The 17,565-nt window shown below is 43.7% G+C and overlaps 1 protein-coding gene across 2 annotated transcripts in view; it reads right to left on the reverse strand.

Moving 5' to 3' along the window:
• Positions 1 to 1,090: 1,090 nt before the first annotated feature.
• KHDRBS1 (KH RNA binding domain containing, signal transduction associated 1) overlaps positions 1,091 to 17,565 on the reverse strand; it is a 38,892-nt gene continuing 22,417 nt past the window's right edge. Inside the window, exons 9-11 of one of the 2 annotated variants that reach the window (XR_006962649.1) lie at positions 16,530 to 16,722; positions 13,851 to 13,910; positions 1,091 to 1,756 (exon numbers count right to left, since the gene is read on the reverse strand). Coding sequence is in view for 1 of the 2 variants with exons in the window: in XM_047082891.1 (XP_046938847.1) it covers positions 16,625 to 16,722 (98 nt within the window). In the remaining variant the exon portion in view is untranslated. Of the gene's footprint in view, positions 1,757 to 13,850; positions 13,911 to 16,369; positions 16,723 to 17,565 lie in introns of those variants that run through there. The other variant, XM_047082891.1, reaches the window with a different exon arrangement.

Consider the following 17,565-nt stretch of genomic DNA (forward strand, 5'->3'; position numbering starts at 1 on the left):
GGGCGTGGCTTCCTAGGAACCTGGTGCTGGCTTTTCAGATAGTGACCCAGGCTCTGTACCTCCATTTATCACTCAGATGCCAAGTGAATCCCTAACTCCCTGCCCCAAACTCCTCCTCTGCCTGCTGAACTGAAACAAGTCCTCAAATGCTAGATAAAGGAACTCTAGCCACAAGGTGACGCCTAAGAGACCCAGAAGCCAAGGAAAATGCAGCCTCAGTGGCCAGCTCTGGACGGTGTCTCAATGCAAACCTAAGTTGACAAACTCATCTTGGTTTGCCTGGGACTTTCCTTGTTTGGGCACTAAAAGTCTAATATCCCAGGAACCTTCTTAGGGTTCTTAGGTCTTAGGTAAACCTGGATAAGGTTGGTCGCCCTATACAAATGTCTCACACAAACACAATGCTTTACTGTTTCAAGGTACTTGTGGTGGTTAAGAGGTACAAACAGGTGAAAAGCAGGGACTATGAAGTCTGACAGCTCCTTTTTCTTAGCCTTACACAAGTTATTTATCCGTGAGCTTCTGTTTCCTCATCTGTAAAATGAGTATAATGGATCGGAGGATTAAGTGAAATTGTGCATATAAATACTTGACATGGTGCCTGGTACAGTCTAAGCACTTAATAAATTATTAGCTCTTATTTATAGTAATCAATAATGAAGAGAAAACTGGGCTCAGAGGTTTAATAAGTTGCCCAAAGTAAATCAACTGATTTCAATGTCTGTTTCCCGCTAAGAACGAATCCAAGCTCATTAGAATGTCCTAGGCAATTAAAATGCAGACAGTCTCTCTTTCCAAACCCAGCCCTCTTCCTAGTTCCTTTGTTAGGATAAATGACCCTAAGAGTTATTTTATTAAAGGAAGAATGTAGTATTAGAGGTCCCTAACTTCTGAGGTAGCTCAGGATAAAATCAGCCTAGACACAGGCCACTGGAAACTAGAAGGCTATCAAAGGCTGACTTTCTAATCCTTCAAGAGCAAGTGTTAGGCCAAAGAGCTAGCTCAATATAGCTGGAGGAAGAGCGGGAGCTAGACAAGGTGCCTTGGCTCTCTCCCAGAGCTGACAGAAGCTACCAGAGTGGGACCATTCTTCACTTGACCAAACTTTATTGAGCTCCTCGGTGCCAGAGACGTGTCGGGGAAGGGCTAGACAGTACAGAAGTGAAGTAGGAAAAGCCCTGCCTTTTAAGAGCCTTTTGGACAAGGTTAGTAATCAGCAATGAAGAGAAAAACAGGCTCAGAAGTTAAATAACTTGCTCAAAGTAAATGAACCTTCTCACTTGGCTTTCCTCAGACTGTAACAGAGGTGACAACCAGCCTTGGGCACCTCCAGAGGGCTCCCAGGCTGGCACCCATAGCGCAGGTGTGGTATGGCGGGAAACAGGAGGTGGTTCCATCCAGTTTTGCTGGAGGCTAAGGGGGAAGCAGGCAATCTGGGAACGGACACAGTGGGAGTGACCAGTTTATTCAGATCTAGGAAGCTGTGCTTGGGGTACTGTTAGTGCCCTTCAGCTCTTTAAAGTCCTAAGCAGGTTTGTTAGCATCACAGTTCCCTGCAGCCCTGAGGACTCCATTCTGGGCCTACAGACTCTCTTAGGGGATCCTGGCTGGCTTTCTGTGGGCAAATCAGACAGATCAAGAGGTGGAGTGGGAAAAGACTGGTGATCTCTCCTGGGTTTCTCTGTGCTCAGCAAATGCCCTCAGGCCAGCCTTGACACAGCAGGCAGCTCTCTTGGTTTCCGGAGTCCTCTGATCGCTGCAAAGACACAAGTAGAAAATTAAGAGACATGAAGCTACCCTATCAGGGGGCTTCTTGGCCTCCCATTCGGCCAGGCTGCCTCCCTTACAATCTCCTCATCCCACAGCGCAACTCTTGTTACTTCATTCAGTACAGGTGTCTAGGTGCACAGATGGGTAGGCAGTAGGAGCCCACAGCTTGTAAGAACTGTCTTTTTGCTGTTAGTCAGGCAATGAAAATGGAGCCTCACCTCATGTACCTCCCATCCTTGGCTATGCCTGAGCTGAGTGATTCAGGGCAGAATCAACTAAACCACTAGGGCCTTTAGCTATACAAGCTTTGAAACCACTAGGCCTTTAGCTATACAAGCTTTGGGGCCTCCAGCTATACAGAGGGGAAAATGGGTTTTGCTTTCCCAGAGATGTGAAAATGATAAAGAGCTTTCTTTAAAGACTTTGGAGGAAGGAGAATGAGGAAAATAGGCATCTTCTTACAGCTATTGTTAGCACCTCGGTCCTAAGCTCAGGGGTCCATCTTTTCTGGCCTCACAGCCCCAAATACCCAGAGTTATCTGCAGGAGAGACACATCCTAAGCCTGGGCCACAGGGCAGGGCCCTGCTCTCATGCCAAAGCCTGTTAGCAGCGCTCCTGTTCTTTTAAAAAAAATAGCACCCCCCGCTCTGTTGGTCGTTCCAGCCAGCAAAGTAGGAACCCTCTTTAATCACGTCCTCTTCTCCCACATCTGATCAGGCACCAAACTATGTTTATTGTAGCTCTGGAAAGTCCTTGGATCCATTCACTTCTCTACATTTTCAGTTATCACCCTATTATAGGTCTTCCTCATTTCTTGTCTGGACTAAAATAAGGTTTCCTAACAGGTCCTCAAAATCCATAATCCACTCTCCACTTAGGAGCAGTTTTTTTTTTTAATGTTTATTTATTATTTTTGAGAGATAGAGACAGAGTGCGAGCAGAACAGGGGCACAGAGGGAGAGACAGAATCCACAACAGGCTCTAGGCTCTGAGCTGTCAGCACAGAGCTCGACACGGGGCTCAAACCCATGAACCGTGAGGTCATGACCTGAGCCAAAGTCAGATGCTTAACTGACTGAGCCACCCAGGCGCCCCAGCAAGTGATGTTTAAATTTCATCATGTTGCTCCCCACACCTCACTCCTGGATTCAGTGGTCTTCAGTGACGGCCTCAGAATAAGGTCCAGGTTCCTACCTTGCCTCAAACCTGCCCTCTGGGTAGAACGTGCTGTGTATCCTTTCCCCAAACCATCTCGCAAACCCAAACCGTCTGCTTAGCTAACCCTTCCTTTAGATGTCAGCTTAAACATCGTTTCTTTAAAGAAAACCCCCAAGCTAGGCTAGTGCACCTGTTGTCTGTCCTTACAGCACCTTGTTCTTTCCTTTCATAGCCCTTGTCAAAACTGAGATGATGTATGTTATTTAGGAGGTTAATATTTGTTTAGTGTCTGTCTTGAAGACAGACTTATATTTGAGAAATATAAGCTCCGTGAAGGCAGGGACCAATTTTATCCTATTTACTTGCCACTGAATCTCCAGTGTCTAGCACATAGTAGGTGTTCTAATAATATATATCAGCCAATGCACTTATTTTTATTTGAGAGAGAGTGAGAGCGAGTGCACACAAGGCAGGAGAGAGGCAGTGGGAGAGAGAGAGAGAGAGGATCCCGACACAGGGTTTGATCTCATGACCCCACATCATGACCTGAATCGATTATCAAGAGTTGGACGGAGGTCCAACCAACTGAGCCACCCAGGCACCCCAGCTAATGCCTTTAATAAAATGAATGAAAGGGGCGGCCATTTATACTGACCTCTGGAAAGAAGCTTATGAAGAATCCTATCAGAGCACAAGGTATTTCTCTTTCTCAAAGGCAGATGCAGGGCTTTTTTTCTGAACTCCAACCCCAGAGAGCCTAAGAAACGGAGAGCGTCCATTCTGTACCTAAAGCTTGGCCATGCATGGGAAGCATGAAGGCTGCAGGAGCCAAAAGCCTGAGAGGAATTAGTTGTATCTGAAACCCAAACTCTTCTATCTCAAGTTCTCACACCACAGTGTCTGGAGAGAAGAGACTGAGGTGCTAAGTGGGCTCCAGAGGTTAACAAGGGAACAACAGCTCATACAGGCTTCTTAATGCAGTATTGAGAACAGGAGGATGTCCCAATTTCTTAGCAACGTGTTCTACTTAGGTGATTGATCCGGGCTGATGGCCTGGCTGTGTCTCAGACTCTGCCTGGACACGTCTCAAATGAGCTGGCTTTTTTCAGGAGGCTCCATATCCTCCCCAAGTTTGCCCTGGAAATGACGAGGCCTCCTTGTAGCAACAAGCTCCCTGGGGGTAGGTGGGGAGAAGCACTGGGATAGCTTGTGTCCCTGTCTGAGAAGTTCCTAGCTGCCCATCTCCTGCCTGAGACAGCAGCCAAAGACTCTCACCACAGCATTATACCCACTGCTGAGAAGCTGCTATGTGCGGTCAAGGAATGTCAAGGAGCTGACCCTCAGCAGCATGGTTATGAAATCCAAGTCCCTTCCAGAGACAGTCTCCCTCCTCTTAGAATGGAGAGCTGCAGCTGGCGGAACACTGGATGAGAACATGGCCTCCGCCCTTGTGCTAGCACAGGTTACAGAGGAGACGACTTTCAGCCCCAGGGGTCAGAAAATTGCTTTTAGAGGTCAGTGAACTTATCTGCTCACTACCCACCCCCCCTCCCCCCAACCTCCCCAGTCCCCACAAGGTTTGGTCTGCTGCCTGAATGCAGCCTCCTTGGAAGCTCAGGGAGCAATCAGGTCACAACAGGACTAGGGTGCAGTGCCCACCATAGATAGGCCTTTGTTCCTAAGGAGCCTACAAGAGCTAGCCCAGGGAACAAAAGAACAAGTAGTTAGGCAGGGCAGTGCACTTCCTCCCCTTCCCCCCAACAGCTGCTGTCTCAGACAGCTGTATCCAGCCTGTCTGCTCAGGCTATTAAATATTCATCAGATGCTTGCTAGCTTTAAACATGCAATGACTATTAATCCAGAGAGCAAGAGATACATGAAGGTTGTGGAGAGAGAAAGGGAAGGCTTAGAAATATTCAATTCGTTTAATTTCACGAATCTGGAAACACAGCACGGGGTATCCATCCTGTACACCAAAGCTGGGAACTACTTTCAGTGTAAGCGGATCTTCTGGTGGCCACTGTAGGTACAGAGAAGAGACCAGGAGGCAGTTAAGTAAGAGCAGAGACATGGGTCTAAACTCCAGCTCTTGGGCCCTTTGGTCATCCTAGCCCGGACTCATCAGTTTCCCAGCCTAATCCCCGCTTCACAGGGTTGTCTGTGAGAATTAAGTGGGTCGCTGCATACGGTAATTCCAGTGGAGTTAGCCTAGAATTAAGACCTTAAAATGGAGGCAGAGACTTCATGCATTCAGGTCCTAGAGTGAGGAAGCAACATTCCTTAAGAGTGAAGTTTCTATCAGAGGGGACTGAGTTCTTGTCTCCAATTCACAGGGTGGGTTAAAGGGACAGGATGTGGGAAGCCTCCCATAACATGTGGCAAAGGCCTAACATCCCACCCTCAAATAGCCCAAACGTCTGAGAGGAGACAGGATTATTCTTTCTGAAAAAGGTTAAGAACCAAAAGGCTTCTGGTAAGAGGAGAGCAGAAGGAAGGCAAGGTGAGGGGACAACATCCCTTCACTCTCTGGCAAAGAAATGGTGCCACTTTACCAAACTCTGCCCTTCTGCTTTCCTTTCTTACCTACCTTGGGCTCAACTGCAAACATAGGTGTGTTCAAGTCACTTTCATGCTCAAGGCCTTTAACAGCTCCCTAACCTTTAGAATGAAGACCAAATTCTTTGCCTAACATTTAGCTTTTCAAAATGGGCAGTAACCTACTCGCCCAGCCTCTATTTATAGTTAACATTTACTGGGTGCTTACTACAGGTCACGTTGACCGTTCTGCAGGCATTCACTCAATCTTTACAACAATGTTGTCCAATAAACGATGACTTCTCATTTTGCAGATGATGAAACTGAGACTCAGGGAGGCTAGCTCACCTAAGGCTCCAAAGCTAGTGAAACTACCTCTCGAGGCAGCAGGCACTGACATTAGTCTGTTTAAAGCCATAATAAGGTGCTAGGTGAATCTGTCTGCCTGGCAAATTCTTGGTTATCCTTTAAGACTCGACTTAAATGTCACTCCCCTTCTCCGATGCTCCCTAAGACTTCTCGGACGGCTCCCCCAGCCTCCTTGATATTCAGTTCAGCAACAGAGCACAACCACACACTACGTGACTATTGAAGACTTATTCTCTTCCGTTAGACTGAGCTTCTGAAAGGTAGACACTATAAACTGATGGAGACCCGTGACCTGTAACAGCCAGAATAAGGACCTATGTGGTCTCAGCAATGCTCACTGCAGCAGCAATAATATGCCTGCAGAAGCAGCCTCCTTCCAGAATAGAGAATACTGTATAGGCTGAGATGGTTCTAGCTGACAAGTAAAACTCTTTTTAAAATTCCAGCACAATCTAGTAGTTGAAACTGATCGTGGACTCTGAAATCAGACGGCTTGAGCTTGAATTCCAGTTCTGCTACTTAACAGCTGCATGACCTTGGACAAGTTACCTAATTTTTCTGGGCCTCAGTTTCATCATTGTGTAAAAATCGGACAATAATAGCTACTTTATAGGTGGATAAGGTAATACATACACATAGCAAAGAATAAATGTTAGAACTGACAAAATGCAATAGTTAAGATACATTTTCTTTTCGGATTCTAACAGCTGAAATCAGGATGCATCTTACACTTGATATAAAAACAAACTATTGTGTTGGTTTAATTGGCAGTATTTTTTCTTTCTTTGCAGTACTTGATACAGCTTATAAAAAATGGCCTCAGTATCAATGAAATATGGTGTCATCTTACAGAAGTAGTGTGCTTTCAGCATAGAGAATTGACTTCAGTATATAAAAATCCTGAGAGGCACACCCCACAACTTGCTACGCAATGATGGTAAATTACTTCACCTCTCCTAGTATCAGCTGCCTCATTTACCAAATAGGGACACACAGGAGGCATTCAAATTAGAATTAAGAGCTCCTCCCTTAGCCAGGAAGAGCTGCTTATTTTCCCTATGTCACTTTCTCCTTCCCTTCCCAAGTGGGGTCAAGATCACTGCATGGAAACAGACCAAGGAAAAATTTAATGTTTATTTTTGAGAAAGAGAGCATGAGCGGGGGAGGGGCAGAGAGCGAGGGAGACACAGAATCTGAAGCAGGCTCCAGGCTCCAAGCTGTCAGCAGAGTCCAACGTGGGGTTCGAACCCACAAACTGCAAGATCATAACCTGAGCCAAGGTCGGACCCTTGGGCCACCCAGGTGCCCCAGACCAAGGAAAAATTTAAATGACTACTTAACAGTAACACTGCCAGCAAATAGCAGCCTGTACAGGCTCTCACAAGGCACAAGAACATAGAAAGACGGAGCCCGTGAGCCTTGAGGGACCATACAGCTTTGGGGTTTGAGACCAGGCAGGGAGTACTTAAGTTTCAAAAACCTCAGTGAAACACCTTTTTTTTTTTTTTTTTTTTTTTTAATTTTTGGGACAGAGAGAGACAGCATGAACGGGGGAGGGACAGAGAGAGAGGGAGACACAGAATCGGAAACAGGCTCCAGGCTCTGAGTCATCAGCCCAGAGCCCGACGCGGGGCTCGAACTCACGGACCGCGAGATCGTGACCTGGCTGAAGTCGGACGCCCAACCGACTGTGCCACCCAGGCGCCCCACCTCAGTGAAACATCTACCACCACACCACCCCTACTCCCCTATTCACATGGTACAGTGCAACTCTGTGTATGTGCAGGCAAGAGGCTTTTGGGTCTTGACTCTCAGGCTGCTGTTCCTAAAACAAAACATAGTCTGAGTCTGTTTCATGTTTAGTGGCCAGAGAGCCCTAGCAGCTGCTGAGGCATCCTTACCTTCATTCTTGGCTTGGGACACGGGGTGGAAGGGGGTGGGAGAGAAAGCAAGAAGGGACAAACCCTAAGGCTACTTGAATAACTGTAATATCCCTAGGTAAGAAAGGGTGAGAGTGTTCCTTTAGCAGCAACAGTCATTGCCATGAACACCCTGGAGGTTCCACAGAAACCCTGGAGAGAAATGGGGACAGGAGCAAAGGATGTTGCTAGTGGAAGGAAGGGCACGCAGAGCACAGCCTCTAAGCCTCGGAAGAACTACATATGGCCAGGCATGGCAGCTAGAATAGCTAGCCTCCTTTCCCCTTTAGCAGCCAGAAGTATAAACGCAGGGTAAAGACAGGGTTTGGAGATATCCATATGTGGGATCAAATCCTAGCCCCATGACTATTAGCCTTTAGTGATGCCAAAATAATCCAGTCAGCTATTATTTATTGAGTAGCTACTATTTGTCAGAAATTACTCCAATTATATCAGTAACTTTCAGTAATACATATTTTAAAAGGTAGTAGATCTGTATCGCTGTGGTCAATTGGTGTGCCAGTATGGACAAGGGTGCCAAGATCATCCAACGGGGAAAAACAGTCTTTTGAATAAATGATGCTGGGACAACTGGATATCCACATGCAAAAGAATGAATATGAGACTCCCACCTCACACCATATGCAAAAGTTAATGCAAAATGGGCGACAGACCTAAATGTATGAAATAAAACTAGATGGAAATAGGTATAAATCTTTGGAACTTTGAATGAGACAGTGGCTTCTTATCTATGACAGCAAAAGCACAAGCAACAGAAGAAAATAGATAATTCAGACTTCCATCAAAATGGTACTTTTGTGGTTCAGAGAATGTAAAGAGAAGGGTGCGTGGCTGGCTCATTTTGTAGAGCATGAGATTCTTGATCTCAGGGTTGTGAGTTCAAGCCCCACGTTGGGCATGGAGCCTACTTAAAACAGAATAAAACAAAAACAACCAAAGAAAATAAAATGATAACCCATGAAATGGGAGAAAAATACTTGCAAATCACCTATCTGACAAGGGTCTAGCGCCAGACCATATAAAGAACTTACAATTTAATAATAAAAAGATAGTCCCATGTGAAAATTGATAGAAGATTTCAATAGACATTTCTCCACAAAAGACCTACAAATAGGGGATCAGCACATGAAAAGATGCTCAACAACATTAGTCATTAAGGAAGGTACCAATCAAAACCACAATGAGATACCAATTCACGGCCAGCAGGATAGTTACAATAAACAGAGCAGAAAATAACAAGTGGAGGTGGAGAAATTTGAAACTTCATACATTGCTGGTGGGAACATGGTGCAGCCTCTGCCAGTCCCTCCAACAGTTAAGCAAAGGGCTGCCGTCTGACCCAGCAATTCCTCTCCTAGGTGTACGTGCAAGAAACTGAAAACATATGTCCACATCAGAACTTGTACATTAATGCCCAGAACAGTATTTTTTTTAAAAAATGCTTAGTTTTAAAAGAGAGAGCACGAGCTGGGGAGGGGCAGAGAGAGAAGGGGACAGATGATTTGAAGTGGGCTTAGCGCTGACAGCAGTGAGCCTGATGCAGGGCTCGAACTTATGAACCATGAGATCATGACCTGAGCTGGTCCAATGCTCAACCAACAGAGCCACACAGGTGCCCAGTATTTTTTTGAAGTTTGTTTATTTATTTATTATTTTTAAATGCTTATTTTTGAGAGAGAGACAGAGAGAGATAGACAGAGAGAGAGAGAGAATGAATGAATCCAAAGCAGGCTCCAGGCTCTGAGCTGTCAGCACAGAGCCCAAAGCGGGACTCGAACCCACGAATGGAAGATCATGACCTGAGCTAAAGTGGATGCTTAACCTATTGCGCCACCCAGGTGCCCCTAAAGTTTATTTATGTTGAAAGAGAGTACACAAGCAGGGTAGGGAAAGGAGAAAAAAAGAGAGACAGAGAGACAGAGACAGAGAGACAGAGAGAAAGAATCCCAAGCATGCTCCACATGCTGCCAAAACCCAATGTGGGGCCCAAACTCATGAACTGTGATATGACTTGAGCCTAAGTCGGACACATAACCGACTGAGACACCCAGGCGCCCCACAGAATTTTTCACTATGGCTAAAACACAGAAACAACCTAGATGCCCATCGGTGGGTGAATGGATAAATAACAAGTGCAATATACATCCAATGAAACAGTATCTGACATTAGAAGGAATAAAGTACTAATACGTGTTATGACATGGATGGAGCTTGAAGACATTATGCTAAGTGAAAGAAGCCAGTCAAAAAAGATCCCATGTTGTATGCTTCCATTTACACGAAATGTCCAGAACAGGCCAGTCAACAGAGGTAGGAAGTACATGAGTGGTTGCTTAGGGCTGGGGAAGGCAAGTGGATGGGGGAGATGGCTAAGAGGCATGGGAGTTCTTTTTGGGGGGTGATAAACATGCTCTAAAACTGAATGTGGTGATGACTGTACAATCCTGTATGTATTAAAAACCACTGAATTGTGCACTTTAAATGGGTGAATCACAACCATGTGATTCTCAATAGGGGATCACATCTCCATATGATATCTCAATAATCCTAACATGTCTTTTAATTTGTATTAATAGAAGCTAACCAGAGGCTGTAAGCTGGTAGGCTTACGGGCAGCATTTGGCTTGCAGCAGAGGTTTTACAGGGACTAATACTGATCTGAGTGAACATTAACTGCCAGTATAGGGGTGCCTGGGTGGCTCAGTCGGTTAAGTGTCTGACTTCAGCTCAGGTCATGACCTCAACGTTTGTGAGTTCGAGCCCCGCATCAGGCTCTGTGCTGACAGATCAGAGCCTGGAGCCTGCTTTGGTTTCTGTGTCTTCCTCTTTCTCGGCCCCTCCCCTATTCACGTTCTCTCTCTCTCTCTTTCAAAAATAAACATTAAAACAAAAAAACAAAAACAAAATAAAAAACCCAACAACTGTCAGCACATAAAATCCAAATTACTAGTTCTTGAAAATCAGATCTAGGAAGTCTAACAAAAAAACCTTCTGGAACTGGAAAAGAAGCACGAATGAAAAGGATCTTCAAGTGCTTGACAGGCTATTTCTTCAGGTGTCCAAGGTAGAACCAGTATAAGTTACCAGAGTGACTCATTCAAAGTGAGGGAACACTTCTAATACTTGCAGCGGTCTTAAATGAAATGGGTTGCTTTTGGAAGTAGTATGCTTCCTATCACTAGTACAAAGTAATACAGGGGCACCTGGGTGGCTCAGTCGGTTAAGCATCAGACTTCAGCTCAGGTCATGATCTCACAGTCTGTGAGTTCGAGCCCCACGTCGGACTCCGTGGTGACAGCTCAGAACCTGGACCCTGCTTCAGATTCTGTGTCTCCCTCTCTCTCTGCCCCTCCCGTGCTCATGCTCTGTCTCTGTCTCAAAAATAAATAAAAACATTAAAAAAAAAAGAGTAATGATACATGCTGTAATGATACATGGATGATCCCTGAAAATATTATGCAAAGTGAAAGAAGCCTATCACAAAAGGCACATATTATGTAATTCCATTTATGTGAAACATCCAGAAGAAGCAAATCCATAGAAACAAAAAGTAGGTTAGTGGTTGCCAGGGGCTGGGGAGAGAGGGGAATTGGGAGTGACTGCTAACAGGTATGGGATTTCTTTTTGGGGTAATGGAAATTTTCTGGAATTAAATAGTGGTGATGATTGCACGGCATTGTGGATATTCTAAAAACCACCAAAACTGTACACTTCAAAATGGTTAAAATGGGGCGCCTGGGTGGTTCAGTCAATTAAGCGACTGACTCTTGATTTCAGCTCAGGTCATGATCTCACAGTTTGTGGGATCAAGCACCATGTCCAGCTCCATGCATACAGCGTGGTGCCTGCTTGGGATTTTCTCCCTTCCTCTCTTTCTCTCTGCCCCTCCCTTGCTCATGTGCGCACACATGCACTCTTAAAAAAATGGTTAAAATGGTAAATTTTATGTTTCTCAAGTTTTATAACAGTTAAGAGAGAAAGGTAAAGAAGACCAAATGTGGGGTGCCTGGGTGGCTCAGTCAGTTGAGAGGCCAACTTCAGCTCAGGTCATGATCTCGCGGTCCGTGAGTTCGAGGCCCGCGTCGGGCTCTGTGCTGACGGCTCAGAGCCTGGAGCCTGTTTCAGATTCTGTGTCTCCTTCTCTCTGACCCTCCCCCGTTCATGCTCTGTCTCTCTCTGTCTCAAAAATAAATAAACGTTAAAAAAAAAAAAAAAGAAGACCAAATGAGAGAATTCTTATTAACTGCTTAGGATATTATCACACAGTGATGTTAACTACTATTATCAACTTTATTGAGGCCCAGAGAGGGATTAAAGGTTTTGTTTTCGTCAAAACAGAGACAAATGATGAAGCAGAGTCAGGACAGGTCCCCAATCCTGCCTGGCTTATCTAAAGCTTACAGGACTGTAATAATAAAAATTCACAGGTAGTGACAGAAAGCTATAGAAAACACTGGGACTAACTGACTAAGCTACAAACTCAGAAAAAGCAGACCACTTGCTGCAGATCCAGATCTGCCAACAATAAAAACCTGTTTTTCCAGGCACAAATTGTAGGTCAAATGAAGAAAGAAGCATCCCCCCAATTCTGCTCTTAAGACTACCCTAGGGAAGAGTCAAGATTAATTCTCTGTATTCAGGGACTTTCCCCTAAAATTGCCTTGCCATTCATGTAATCAATATCAGACTTAGGACTTCCTAGGTGCCCAGAACCATGACCAACACACACGGTCTTCTGGAGTCTCCAGACCTCAGAGCTCCTGGGAGAAGCAGGTCAGGAAGACATGATCTCCCAAGAAGGCAGATATCACCGTCAAAGGCTGTACATGCCTTTGGCCTACCTAGTTTGGTCCCTTCCCTTCAGTGCCCTCTTAACCTTAACAACTCTCTTGGGAGCAGAGGGATGAATCATCCACCTAGCTCCTCGACAGCTTTAATCCGCAGGAAGGCTTGCTCAGTTGCCGGAGCCCTCGCCTACCCAAATCAGGGGGTTAACCTTTCTTCCAGAACACCAATATTTACTATATGTAGGACACCAAATTGATTGGCCTTATACATACTAAAACTCATTCAGTTTGCCAACCACTCTAAGGTGTACATTATCACCATCTTCCTCCCTAGATTTGGAAATAAGTGGTTTGTGTCAGGTCACTTAACAAAGACAACTTGGAGATTCAACTCTCTTTGTCATTGTCTCATGCCCTTTCTACTATGCCACACTATCCCTTCTGAGGGTCTCCTCAGGGTGAGAAATACCTCTTTCCTTAGATTAAAAGCAGTATAATATAGAGAGTTAAGATGTTAGGTTCTGGCAACAAACTTGGGCTCGATTACTAGTCATACTAATTATATGACTCTGGGAAGTACTTAACCTCATTAAGTCTCAGTTACTTCTGTAATATACAAATATTAGTGGACAATTGTTTTTTGGCTTCCCAGCACCCGTTCCTTTTTCCTAATAACACCCTGGCTTCCTTTTGCATAATTAGTTTTTTCTTCCCACATCCTGGTAAAGAATGAACATGTGACTCAAGCTAATACAGTCTCACATTCCCTCCCTAGAACTTGAATCTCAAGGGAGAAAGCAAACAAACACAGCTAGAGTTCATTCATTCTAGCAATAGCACCTAAATAGCTAGTCCTGTCTTCAAGAACATTCCAATGATCTACCACTGCTGTCCCAGTTCTCTGCAATCTGGTTCCCATGCCAGATCTTCTAGCCTTCACACTAAATCTGGAGCCCCTAACACATTTCTAATAAATACCCTTTTATTTACATTATCTAGTCACTTTGTTGCTTATAACCAATGAACTCCAAATGAAACACTGCCCCACCTCGTAAGTTATTGACAGGATAGAGTGGGATTTAATAAATAGAAGCTGACACTACGATCATAACAAGTAAATTCAGTATGGATCGTAAACCAAAATATAAACATAGTTGTGTTGTAAATAGGATACGGATGACAGGGAAGAAAAGTGTGCCCACTGATCACCTTCCAGGCCACCGCCTGGCAAAACTATTTTATAGTTAGGATAAAAGTCCCACATCCTTAGCAGAAATCACCTTAACCTACCTGACATGGGTCTTCACTACCCATTCTACTCCAGGAAATGCCTCAGGAGTTTTCAATCACCTGAAAATGGAGAAGTAAGAGGTCAGTCTTTTGAAGAGGAAGTTTTAAAGACATACAAAATAAAAGATAGAGATCCTGCATGCAGTTTACACATTACAGGAGAGAAACATGCAACTTTAAAGAAATTTTAAGTAACATTTCATTGTGAATATCAATATGGGGACCTATAGGGGCTCATCCTTGTACATTTTTAAATAGCTGAGCAGAAAGCTTGACTTTGGGGAGCAGCAGGTCTAATCTACATTCATTGAAATTTTACAATGTGTCATTTAAGATGTCAGACTTTGTGCCCAGGTTACATTACAGTTCACTTGTGATGGGCAGGATTATTAAGAGTTATGGCTAATTTATGCGGCAGCATATGGTTTTTCTTTTTACAGCTATTTTTATTAAACAAGTTTTGCAAAGTTTTAACATTAAAATTAACAGCTAAAGAATTGTTTATGCAAGTTGCTGTCACAGTTTATGTAAAAGAGAAATATGTGCTATTAAAATCAGACATTTAGGTTACCTTTGGTTTTTTGCGATGCATGTTAGCTTTACACATCCTGATTCTCTTGCGATAATTTTCCTTTAAAAAGGGGGGTATAGAGTGATCTCTTTTCATCAAAACAAGACATAATGCCCTGAAAGCTGACTTCAAACCATGGTTGAAAATTCAGTTATTTACACTTTATCACAATCTACAAATACATTTTTTTGTTGGTGTGTTTTAAAAAGAAAAAAAAATGTCCATCATGCACTGCTGCAGGCAGCTTGGCACTTCATACAAGAGGATTTTTCACCCCCGAGCAGTTTAGGTGGCTCCCTTAGGGAAGGCATGAGAACCCCGAGAATTAACAGAGGAGTGGAAACAGGGCCAACCAATTCCATCATTTCCTCTCTTGGTCTCTCAGGAGGGAGTTCAGAGCCAGCCTAACATGCCAGATCCTGCCCCAGCCCAGCTGATTTGTCAACAGCATTTCTGGGACTGGAAGGGAAACCCTTAAGGGCACCCAGGGTTTGCTGAACTGTCGTATCTAAAGGCAGGTGCTATCTCTTTCCAAGCTCACAGAGGTTATTTGGTGTCACTCTTAGTGCCACCTGGGGGCTCTACAGAAGGTGCAAGCGAGGGTGGCTGGCACTTTAAATACTGAGGCCTATGTATGGAAACCAATCCAAGTTTCGGCTCAGTTGGGTTTTTTCTCTCCAGAAATTAGAGCTTGTGATATAGGACGGATAAAACTGCTGTCAACAACTTCCAGGGGGTGAAAAAGCTTTGGTTATTTTTAAACTAAAACTTAACAACTCGATAAACTTTTTTTTGGTAAACTTAAAATAAAATCCCCCCCACCACTTTTAAGAATGTCTCCAAATTTTTAACAAGCCCATTAACTTTAGAATTAATTTAAGTTTATTTGAAAGAGAAAACTATTTTATTGTCCACCCAAAAAAAATGACAATTCATCACATTTACTTTGATTAAAAAAGGACTAAACTTTATTGACAAACTGCTGCAGACATTTTGACATAAGTTTAAGCTACCTATTTAGGCAGACTTACACATGTAGCATTTAATCTTCCAAGAACAAAATGGGAGGACGGTACAAATCCAATTAGGACTTTAACTTATGTACAAAGTGGATTTTGATTCCTTTTTCATTCAGCTGCAGTGTCCCTTTTTATATCATGCTAGTGTTGAGACATACTTCACTAACTACCTTGGGAACAGTTCAATATTGACAACTGTCAACTTAAAAAAAATCATCAGCTTGTGGCTCTAAGTGTCCAAGTGAGCTTTACATGGAGTGCAGAATCTCAGATGGACAAAACACTTTGTCGTTTTAAATACTGAAATTTTAATTATTAGTATTACTATTGAAAGGTTTTTCATGGCTAAAAAGCTCTGCATCAAATTCAATCCAGGTGGCCAGCCCCTCTCCCCAAATCAACCTCTTCAAATCGTACTCCCGGCTAAGTATCTCTCAACACTGTATGTCTGGGGCTAGATTTCAAAACCCACATAATGAAAAAGTCAGTTTTACAAACCTAATTTTGTTGTTGCTGTTGTTTTAAATCAATTAACGTTAAAAATTGCATCAACTATTTAATTCATGAGGATCTTTCATATTAAAATTTAACCTTAAGATTCAACCGCCATGTGCTTTTAAAGGAAACATTTTTAGAGACGTCTGAGCTCACTTTTACATGGTGGCACCTACTGCCGTTAACGTTTGTGATTTTAAATCTTAAACAGCCCTGAATTTTGAAATGTAGCCTAGTTTGGGATTCTGCAACTACAACTTTACGGGATGCCTCAAATCAAAACTAAGAGAAAGTTAACAAGCCTTAAACTTCAGAACCTTTAAAGCAAGCAATGTCACTTTTGAAACTAACAGGTTTGTGGTTTTTTTTTTTTTTTTACTCAACTTCTTTTTTTTATTATAAAAGGTACATTTCTGTTTATATTTAAACAACAAAGAAAAAAAGCATCTACACACTTAAAAAATTAATTCGATATTCCTAAATCTATTTTAACTCATTTTAAAATACTACATACAGAAGCCAGAATGCAGAGTTAAGAATGGAGTAAGGTGGGGAGAAGAAGGGGACCACGAAGAAAAACACTTAGACAATTACTTGTCTGTTGTGGGTAAAGCAACAGGAATCCTGGGAGATACAAGAAATCAGTAACAACTTTGCTCATAACTGATATTTTCCCCTCATGTGTGTTTTTAATAACGTCCATATGGGTGCTCTCTGTATGCTCCCTTCACTGGCCTAGCTGGAGGGGCCTTCAGCGACGGCCTGGTCCCATTCCAGTCGTCTTGGCCTGTGGGGAAAGCAAGAACAGTTTAATAAACCACATGCCACTGGCATCTTGGGATGAGCAGGAGTAGAGTATATGGTAAAGATCACCAGAAACACTGCTTCGCTTCCAGTGGCATGCCACCTCCCAGTGGTCCTTGCTTTTTTGCTCTGCTTGGACCTCCTGAACAGTTTAGTTCATTTTCCAGCTGTAGGGCAATTTGGAGTGGGCAGACGAGAAACAGCTCAGAAAAGACCTGGAGTCATCTACAGCAAAGAGGTTCTCCACAGGCAACATGATCTCTACTCCAGGATAACCCAATACCTGGATAAACCCGACACCTTACTCAAGACAGTAAAACAAAATCAGTCTCAGTGGGTCCACGACGCCCTTTTTCCTGTTCCCAAAGGAATTTGGCAGAAAGCCTCAGGTAACGTGGCAACTTTGGGAAGTCTTTCAGAATGGAAGTAGGCAGCTCCCTTTCCAACAGCAAGTCAGGTTTCCCTGTTGAGGCGTGTCCTCTGGCTCTCTGGGAGAAGCAAACAAGGGCCACATTTCATGAGGCCTCCTCACCAACAGAGCTGGTCCACTGCTCTGGTGGAGGGAAGTACAACAGAATGTGTTTATAGCACTGATGAAGAGAATTCACTATTTTCTTTCTTAGGCAATAGCCCAGAGAAGCCAGACACCATGGTTGACATCCTCAAATGGTTTTCCTTTGTCACAGGGAAAAGCCCGAGGGAGGTATCACTTACTTCTATAGCTGACCTTTTAGGAAAAAGAGTTGTGTCTATGAGCTTATTCTTCCCACTCGCCCCCATACTTTACCCAAGCCAGTTCATCCCTGAAGTATTTCTCCAGCTGCCT

The sequence above is a fragment of the Lynx rufus genome, unplaced genomic scaffold (genome assembly GCF_022079265.1).
Source record: "Lynx rufus isolate CCGP_SWC_20201006 ecotype Redwood Valley unplaced genomic scaffold, mLynRuf1.p SCAF_2, whole genome shotgun sequence".
NCBI lineage: Eukaryota > Metazoa > Chordata > Mammalia > Carnivora > Felidae > Lynx > Lynx rufus.